The sequence below is a fragment of the Microtus ochrogaster genome, chromosome 10, assembly GCF_000317375.1.
Source record: "Microtus ochrogaster isolate Prairie Vole_2 chromosome 10, MicOch1.0, whole genome shotgun sequence".
NCBI lineage: Eukaryota > Metazoa > Chordata > Mammalia > Rodentia > Cricetidae > Microtus > Microtus ochrogaster.
In genome coordinates, this window is record NC_022016.1 from 61,162,161 (window position 1) to 61,172,039 (window position 9,879).

General features: G+C 46.7%; 2 protein-coding genes across 2 annotated transcripts in view; both read left to right on the plus strand.

The window, feature by feature from the left end:
• The window catches only part of Macf1 (microtubule-actin crosslinking factor 1), a 342,147-nt gene that overhangs the window by 277,922 nt on the left and 54,346 nt on the right, over positions 1–9,879 (plus strand). The window lies entirely within an intron of this gene.
• Positions 2,590–7,447, plus strand: Kiaa0754 (KIAA0754 ortholog). Its single transcript, XM_005353287.3, has one exon. The coding sequence runs from the start codon at positions 3,991–3,993 to the stop codon at positions 7,288–7,290; it is 3,300 nt and encodes a 1,099-aa protein (XP_005353344.1). The 5' UTR covers positions 2,590–3,990; the 3' UTR covers positions 7,291–7,447.

The following is a 9,879-nucleotide window of genomic DNA, read 5'->3' on the forward strand; positions in this document are numbered from 1 at the left end:
GAGAGAGAGAGAGAGAGAGAGAGAGAGAGAGAGAGAGAGAGAGAGAGAGAGAGACCTCAGTGAAGACCACGATGGCCTCATGCTCACAGAGATCTGCTTCCTGAATGGGAGGACTGTGGTTAAAGGAATAGTCATCAGTCATCGTGCCTTGTGGAATCTTTTCTAGAGGCTTTGTTAAAACTTTTAGGAAGTTTCTCTGTAGTATTTTAACACCTTAATTAAATAGAGTATGACTAAAACTGATAAGTAATTTGAGTCTGAACCCCAGTTGCTAGATTGTTACTAGAAGAGTAAAACAAGGTAGATAGGTGTGGGGAGGGGTTAGTTAGGGAAAGACTGCTGTGATAGGCACCTGCCTTGGTGAGGAAACAGGAAAGGAATTCCTGGCTGTGAAGGCTGTGATTCCACATCGAGATCATTCTTTATAATGGGATAACCACCCACCCTTAAGTCCAGAGCCAGAATTCCTTAGATTCTTCCAACCAGAGGGGCCCTGGCATGCTACACAGTCTGTTAGGATATCTGAACACTTGGTAGATGTATTTGGCTAGGAAGACTTGCAAGTGAAATTAATTCTGTCCTCTTTGGGGTTTTCTAGTTGTATTGAATAATTACAACAAAATTAAAACCTGAATTCCATGAATTGAGAGGAATCAGGGCAGTAAGCTGATCTGCCCTTTGGTTACAGTGTGCCAGGGGTGCAGGAACTTTAAGGCTCATCCCGAACAAGCTGTAAGATTTGTGAATCTGATTCACAAGGTTGCTCTGCCACATGACTGCTTCAATTTCTCCTCACACTCCTCTGGGACCAGAAAAGTCACCCTTTTAGGAGACACCTTCTTCTTTGAATAACTGTGAGAAAACTGATGGTTTGAAATCTGCCCTTGGATCTTGGCGTGCCAGTTTAAGAAGACATTCAGAACAAATTTCCTCCCTCCCACGTCCCAGCTCCTCGGATAGTTAATGTTGCTCATATCCCCTGGAACATGCTCTAGATCAAGTCTTCTTGATTCTTTTCACACTGTGTTTATAGAAGAGTTTTCTGGTGTCTTGCAGGTCACTGGTCACCAGGTCACTGGATTCTAAATAGCTCTTTTAAAACTTGTAAATTTAAGGAATAGGGTATCTAGAATAAAACAATACAATCTAGAACATCCCAGCACTTCCTTCCATTTGCAGATGAAGAGTCTTTGTACTTGAGTGGGTAGAACTGATCAGCTTCTTTTGAAGTGAGAAATGGAGTGTGAAGTGTTTTGCCAGGCAAAGCTCCCTTTTACTTGCCTAGTCTGATCATAGGCTTCAGCCTGTACCTTATTTTACAAAGGAAGTTGCTGCTCCTCAGATACGTCTATGGCTTAACTCCAAGCTTCACTGCTGGGTCTCCACACGCCAATGACTGGTTTTATTTACTGTTTGTGTAGAGAGTGGAAATAACTTTTTCCTAAGATTTACCATCTAAGCCAGGTGGTGGTGGCGCACGCCTTTAATCCCAGCACTCGGGAGGCAGAGGCAGGCGGATCTCTGTGAGTTTGAGACCAACCTGGTCTACAAGAGCTAGTTCCAGGACAGGCTCCAAAGCTACAGAGAAACCTTGTCTCGAAAAACAAAAACAACAACAAAAAAAGAATTTACCATCTATATTGATCACGTAGACCAATAGGAATTTAGACATTCTTTTTTACCTTCATAAAATCAGAGAGACCATCCCAAAGGAGTAAAGAATTACACCTTACAGAGATGCAAGCTGCCTCTTGCAGGCAGTCTCCTGGGTTGCTCTCTGTACTTCGTTTAACAGTTACAGGTCACCAGGCAGTTTTGCTAAAAGGCAGAAAGGGATGTTCATTATTGTGTAACACGTTTCTCTAATATTTTCTTTTTTGAGACTTGAAATACAGACTCATACTTTTCATCTAGCCAGGAGGCTTCAGGTTTCCTTGGACGTGCACGGCAATGAAAAAGCAGTCCAGGTGTTGGGCATGGGCTGTTCCTGCTAGTGTGCCCACTGCTCCCCTACCTGAACCCCATTTTCTGGTCATTAAGACCGCTGAAGTCTGGGCAGAAAAGTCCAGGTGGCACAATGAACCAAAATCTGACAAACTTGAGAAGGGAAACTGTGCCTGGAGTTTACCCAGTAACTTGGTTTCTAAGTCTAACTTAATTCCATGGGATACCAAGAAAAGACTGTGTTTATACTTGACTGTTCTTTGGTCAGCGCCAGAGGTGACATTGGAAAAATACACGGACAATCGTTGGCGGTGGAACTGGAGCCTAGGGTAGTGCAGACCGCCCACCCCAGCCTGTGAGTCTCTATTGGCAGATGGGTCCCCGAGTGGCCCTAGCCACAACCGGCTGGCAGTAGGGGAGGCGGGGGCGCCCCTTCTGGGTTCGCCCTTGGGCTGGGCTCGTATCCCGTGGGTTGGAAAGAAGGGGGGGCAGCGCTGGGAGGGTGGGGCTTTCCTTTGTCAGGGGATTTGCCCGGTGTGACCAGGACTGCTCCTCTCCGCTCACCCTCGCGGGCAGGGACTCTCCGACGCTCACGGGTGTGGAGAGAGTGAGCTGCGGAGGGATGGCGCGGGAGGTTCTGGGGTCCTTCGCCCAACCCCGGGACGCCCCTCCCTCGGCGCCTCAGCCTCCAATCCTTGCCTCCGCCCCCTCCCCTCCCGGCGGGGCTCCCTGTTGGCCCCGCCCCCGTCCTCCTCCCTCGCTGTCCTCGCCGCGCGCTCCCGGGCTTCCAAGGGGGCTGCCCGGGCGGGGCGGCGGCTGTGGCGGTGCTGGAAGGGGGAGGAGAGTCGCCCGCCACCGGAGCAGTTTCAGCCGGCGGCGGCTGAGCGGGCCGCGCGGCGTGAGAGAGGCGGGCTCGCCCCCCTCGTGCGGCCGGAGCAAAGCCTTTTGTTCCCAGCAAGAAGTTTGCATGCCGGGACCGTGACAGCTGCGGGCGGGGAGGACGGCCGCAGGGCCGGCGGCGTGGTGGAGAAAAGAGGCGACTGCTTGTCATGCAGCCCACGACGTAGCGGCTGGGGGTCGGGAACCTGGGAGGCGGCACCCACAGGACACGGGACTCCGCTGCCCTAGGGACAAACTAACTTCCTGAGTGCGAGACTGGAGGCCAGCGCGTCCGGAGCCACCTGCAAGGCTGCGGTGAGGCGACCCTGGCCCTCCGGGCATGAGGCATGGCGCGGGTTTGCGGGGCGGTGCTGAGTGAGTCCTTCACTGCCCCTTGGCCGCTGCCGCAGCCTGCCCGCCTTCTGAAAGGCCCAGAGAGGGCCTCCTCTCTCCTTGTTTTGCGGCCACGATACAGTGTTGGCTTGGAAGCCACAACAATGCCATGATGTTTTGGAGACAGGAAGCCCCAAGCTGGCCCCGAATGAAGGACTTCCTGTGTTTAAAGTTGCAGGAATATCCGCTGACCAGCCCTGTTCAAATGCAAACACCCCAACTAGAGAGGACGAATGGCTAATTCAGACCAGCTGGACTCTTCAGGGCTGAACACAGGATAAAATGAAAGGAATTCTTAGGAGCTTGGACCATACTTGAAGGCTAGAGAGGGTGTGCCATTGTTATTAAAGGACATACTTGATACAAATTTTCTGCTTTCTACTCGGTTTCGGTGAGAATTGAGTGAAACTAGATACCGAATGAGACTTGTCAATATCAAATGTTTTTTGCTGACCGAATTTGAAAAGGCAGTGCTCTTTCAAAAAGTAAAACCAGAAGCCATACAAGTAATTATTTTATGCTTGTTGATTAAATAATATCATTTGTCTGCCTGCAGTTATGAGGCTTCTAGCCTGTGAGGAAAAACCTGTTTGTCTTAGAGTTTCTCCCAAAATGGTTTCAAATTGGAACTACCAGATATTTCTGAAAGGCAGATGCAATTGGTGGTTTAGAGTATAAACATGTAAGAGACAACTCGTGTAGAATGTATTTTGGGAGAACCTGTGGGAGAAAAAAACTTGTGAAAGATTGATGGTTCATTTTTATTGAAAAAGTATGGGTAAGCCACTTAGCAGGCCAGACTGTTTAAGGCGGAACCCCACCTGCCTGGGGAAAGGGGAAGAGGAAGATGGCTATATAGAAGATTGCTATGTTCCACAGCGCTCTATATATGATACCATGAGGATAAATGAACAGATTGACCAGGGGTCAAAACTTAATCAGACTTCCAAAAGCACCATGGAGAAGATGGAAGGAAGTACCATATCCAGCAACGGTACATTAGGAGCATCATCTAATGTTTTTGAATCTAGAGTGCCAGAAGGCAAGAAACTGGATGAGAGAATAATATTTGATGCATTAAAACTAAGCAGTGATGTGCAGAAGTCAGCTCCTGTGCCACCCAGACGTCGGCCAAATGCAGAGCGCAAAGATAACGTTAACAGGAGGTCATGGAAGTCCTTCATGCCACCCAACTTCCCAGAATTCGCAGAAAGGATGGAGGCTTCTCTCAGTGAAGTCTCAGAAGCTGGTGCTTCAAATCCTTCCTTACAAGAGAAAAAGGTATCCAGTTCTGCATTGACAGAAAGTTCTGGTCACTTTGACCACAGGGAACCTCAATCTGAGTCTGTAACTTTGGAACACATGTCCAAATCTGTAGATATTCCAGAAGTGCAAGATGGAAAAAACTTGCAAGACTGCCAGGATTTGAGATTCCAACTGCACAGTGAGAGCTCTCCACATGAATTCCAGCCTCTGGAGTCAAAAGCTACAGCAGCAAGTGGTAACTCCGATGAAATGCAGGAACACAGATTCTCAAGTGCAACCTGGCCTAGGGCCATGAAAACTTCTAAGGGAGGCTTCAGTGAGAAGCAGCTCCCCCTTGGGGACACTGCCTGCACTGTGGAACTGCCACCTCTCTCTCCTTGCCTGAGTGAAGAGCTGGTGGATCCAGAAATACATAGTCTTATAACACCTAACCTGAGAGAAAAAACAGAGTCTGAGTTAAAATTTGAGGAGGATGAGCGATGGATCATGATGGAGGCTGAGGAGGAATGGGAAGAAGAGAAATTGTCGGAGAAAAGAGAGAGCTTGACGGGGATTTTTGAAGAAAGAGAAGCAAACACAGTAGCGGTGGTCGAGAGTGGATCTGATTGCTCATCCGCCTTGGGAACTTCTGACCTTCTAGCTCTTCCTCAGATTTATTGCTCTGATGACCTGCAGCCAACTAGAGACCACCTTGCTTCTGTTCCCAAGGGTACATCCCCTAACTGCCCCTGTGTGCCTATAGGCAAAGATGTTATTAGTGAAATGAAAAACAGAACTGCTCAGGGCCTAGAGGATCTGATCTCAGGGTTCCAGAGCCCTACCGAAGCTGAGCAACTCTCTGACACAGATTCTGTGCAAATGTTTCTTGAACTTGAGAAGGAATGTTTATGTGAGGAGGGAGTAACTTCTTCAGTTGAGCTGCTGAGTCAAGCCTCTTCGGAAGGACTGGCCCCATCCCAGGATGCAGAAGATTCTCTTTTAATTAGTCATTTTCCAGGAGCTGCCTTAGAAAAGGAACAGCATGTGGATCTTGTAAGGATAAAGGACCATGATACAGGATTAGATGGTGAATATTGTAATGACCTGGATTCTTCTCAGGTGCCTAAAGCTGTTGAACTTAGTACTCACCCTGATAGCAGGAGGGATACTTTCACTGTTAGCAAGGAGTGTGAAAAAGTGCCTTTCAGCCCCAAGATTGGTGGGGAATTTAAGTCTCTGGCTGATCTGGAGCCGCTTGGAGAGCTGGACACAGGAGAATTGCTGAACTCTAATCCCAGAGCCTCTTGTGAAGAAAAACTACCAATCTTTATTGTTTCTGAGCTAGCCAAAGAAAATGGCAATTTGTCCCAGGTAGACTGCAGTCAGACTAAGGGGAATGTGGAGGTGTATATGGAAAAGATGCCTCTCAGTTTTGCTTCCAACTACGAACAAGATGTTACCTCAGGACCTGAAGAAGAGGTGTTATCATCTGATTCAAATTTATTAACAGATGAGATTCATTTAAAAGGTGGGAAAGGAGCTATAATTAGTCCAGAAAACAACAATCCAACATCATTGGAAAATGTAGACCCTTGTGAGTTGTCCATGAAGGAAGTTTGTGATAAAGACAGCAAAACAAAAGAGCTAGATTGTCGAGTGAAGCTTTTAGAGGCTGGAGCTCCAGTATGTTTTCTTAGAGACTTACAGAGGAAGTCTCCAGAGTCAGAGGTTCTGAGTCTAAGTCTGCCTCTGCTGGCTGGAGAAGTGTGGTGTAATAGAGCTGCAACAGAAGCCATGAATGATAGAGAACCTGAGCTGGGAATGGCGTCATCACACGAAGGGGAGATGGGAATGAGAGACTTAGATTCAACCCTGAACATCTTTCCAGAAGAACAAATCACCAAAGCCAATAACACTGTACCAGGTTTAGAGGAATGGATATCCGGCCAACAGGGGCCTGCCCCAGCTGCTATAGTACCCATGATAGACGATGTCCTGGATGCTGTAGTACCCATGCCAGGACCAGCAGAGGCTATCCCAGCTGTAGCAGTGCCTGCCCTGGAGGGCCCTGCTACCAAAGCCTCTGCCTCAGAGGGACCTGCTGTGGCTGCTCCAATAGTGTCTTTCCCCAAGGAGGATATCCCAGTTGCCTCAGTGGTCATCTTAGAGGAGGATGTTACAGCTAACATGTTATCAGCCCCAGAACAGGCTGCCACTTCATCTGGTGCAGTGCCCTTCAGAGATGAGGATGTTACCTCAGAGGAGCCTGACCCTCAGGCTGCTGCAGTGTTTCTCCCAGAGGAGCCTGCTGTAACAACCCTTTCAGGGCCCACCTCAGAGAAACCCAGTGCTCCAGCAGTTGTTGTGTCTGCTGCAGAGGAGCCTGGCACTCCTCCTCCGGCAGAGCCTGTGCTCGAGGAGGCTGCCGCCCTAGCTCTTGAACCTACCCCAGAGAAGCCTGATATTCAAATGGTTAGTGTGTCCATCCCAGGATGGTCTGTCACTCCAGCTCCTGCAGTGCCTGCCATGAAGGAAATGTTCTCTCCTGGTGGCCCTTTCCTGGGAGGAACTACCCACACTGATTCAGTGCCCATTGCAGAAGAAACTCCTGTTCCTGAGGCTGCTTCCTCCCCCGGAATGTGGATCAAGGAGGATCTTGATTCTTCAGCATTTGGAATAAAAGAGGTGCCTGACCCAGTGCTACATGGGAAAGTGCCTCTGGCTACAACTGATGGATTAGATTCACATGAGGTAATTGCTGCTCATTTCATTGGCAGGAAGGGCCGAGGGAATAAAGTGAGAATTGCCAGTTCTCTCACTTGGTGGTAACTAGTAATGGCAGAAGTCATTTGTTAATTCTGTGCCCTGGGCTGGAGTTTCTAGATTTTCTGTTGAGTTTAGAGGGAAAATGTATCTTAATTTTCTCTGGTATGAAATTTTGTTCATTTTTTTTCTTACATATGTTGGAGCCCAAAGGAACACAATTGTAAATAGGCATTTTACTTTTAAAAAATTGTTATTAGCAGAAAAATGTGATTCCTATTAAAACTATAGCAAGCCTATTTCCTAAAATCAAGAGAGTTTATGTTTATTAGTGATGTACAGTCAGTCCACATTACACTGAGCTTTGAGTGAGACCCGAGTACTGCTGAACCACTCTGGGAAGATTAGGTGTTCTGAGTCTTCTCACTCAAGATTCCTCACTTGGTCAGGAGTGTAGGATAAGGTGGCAATGCATTTAAAGTATCACATATGTAAGATTTCGAGCTTTATCTTCTTCCTTCATCCTGTAAATAGGTTTGCAGAATTCACAGAAGCAGATTAGGTGGAAGCCATGTCAAAATACAAATGTGTGTTTCTTTTATTAGAGTTTCTCTGTGTAGCCCTGGCTGTCCTGGAACTCTGTAAACCAAGCTGACCTCAAACTCAGAGAACAGCCTGCCTCTGCCTCCCAAGTGTTGGGATGAAAGGTGTGTGCCACCACCAACAAGATAAATAATTTTGATTGTGTCCAGTTACCTTGTGATGTTAGTTCCTGTCAAGTTAGAATTTGTTACATTTATGGACTGCAGGCTTGATACTGAGTGCAGTCACCTCTCAAGTCAGTCAGTGACAGAACAGTTTCTTGCACCCCTGAAATATGAAACACGCGTGGAGTAAAGCCTACAGCAGTAATCAGTGATGCCAGTTTGATCCTACATAAAGAGGAGTTCAGAGATCCTTCCGGGTACAAGAGATCCTCACTTTATAAAATACTGCCTGATAAAATGATGGAGAAGGAAATGGTGCCATCCACACTCATTCTTTAAGTGGGATTATTTGAGGGAAAGTGTCTCTGTGTAGTCCTGGCTGGAATTCCTTGTGTAGACAGTCCAGTCATGGAACTCCCCTTGCCTCTGCCTTTGTGCACCACCACACCCGACTATTTTGAAAGTGTTTATTGAAGCCAGGCATGGAAATGCATGCCTACAGTTTGATCACTTGGGTCACTGGGGAAGGGATGGATATTTGAGGCCAGCCTGGGATACATAATTATGGGGTAGCCTGAGCTGTAAGAACGGGGCGGGAAGACAGAAACACACTACTGAAATAGTTATTAGTTGGATTTCAAAGAAGTTTTTCCAAGTTGGACATGTGTGTGATTGGTAGAGTACTTTGCCTGGCGTGCACATGGTCCTGGGACCATCTGTAGCACTGCAGGAAATGGAAAAGTGTTTCCCAAAATTGTATGAATTCCAGTTTTTACATTTTTAGCGTTTTTTGGTATATGTGGGCCTTGAGAGAGGTCCTATTCTGGCTGGCATGCAACTCACTATGTAAAAACAGATTGGCCTCAGACTTGTGGAATCCTCCTGCCTCAGCCTCCTGAGTGCTGATATTGTAGGTGTGAATCACCATACTTGGCTTTTAGGAATTTTTTTTTATTTTTTTATTTTTTTTGCTTGGTTTTTCGAGACAGGGTTTCTCTGTGGCTTTGGAGCCTGTCCTAGAACTAGCTCTGTAGACCAGGCTGGTCTCAAACTCACAGAGATCTGCCTGCGTCTGCCTCCCGAGTGCTGGGATTAAAGGCGTGCGCTACCATCACCCGGCTTTTTAAGGAAATTTTTAGAGGCAAAATAACTTGTTTCTATGCAGAGATACTTAAAACTCAACAAGTGATCATAACCTGGAATTTGATTTAGAGCAAAAGGCTTCAGAGCTTGCGTGTTTGTTTATGTATTTACAAAGACATGTGTATACCTAGCATAAAATATAAGCTTCCTAGCTCTCTTTTAATATATAAACTCATAATAGGAACTAACAAGAGCTTGGTTAGAAGAAGCAAAATATTAGTTTATTCATTATTTCTATATTGGTATCTCAGGCCACAGAGAGCAGTCCCCAGTTACTTTAACCTCTACCTATAGGTTCCCTCGGTCTTACAGTCAAAAGTTCAGAGGAAGAGGAAGCACCCTTTTATACAAAGTAGGGCTTTCAGAAAATTAAAGTTGGCCAAGGAAGTCTTTTTAAGCAAAAATTTGGAATTGTCACAACACCAATTCAGTGTTCAAATGTCCAGCTGATAGGCATATCTGTCGTGGGTTTGTTTGCTTTCCCTTAAGCAATTTCTATACAAGGAGTCATTCATTCAAGAAAGAAATAGTTACTGAGCATCAACTTTGTGCCAGATCCCAGCCTCTTACAGTGAATAGAACTGGCACAGTGCCTGCCCTTGTGAACCTTATAGTAGCATGTGGGAGGCTCTTGTAAGTATATGATTATAAACTAACAAAGTAGATTTGGAGACCATTGGACAGAGTCAAGAAATACTTTAGAAGTAAAATTAAGGGGGCTGGAGAGATGGCTCAGTGGTTAAGAGCATTGCCTGCTCTTCCAAAGGTCCTGAGTTCAATTCCCAGCAACCACATGGTGGCTCAC

Excerpts from the sequence above, each read along its gene's own strand:
- Kiaa0754 (XM_005353287.3), top strand. The coding sequence starts at position 3,991 with ATGGGTAAGCCACTTAGCAGGCCAGACTGTTTAAGGCGGAACCCCACC.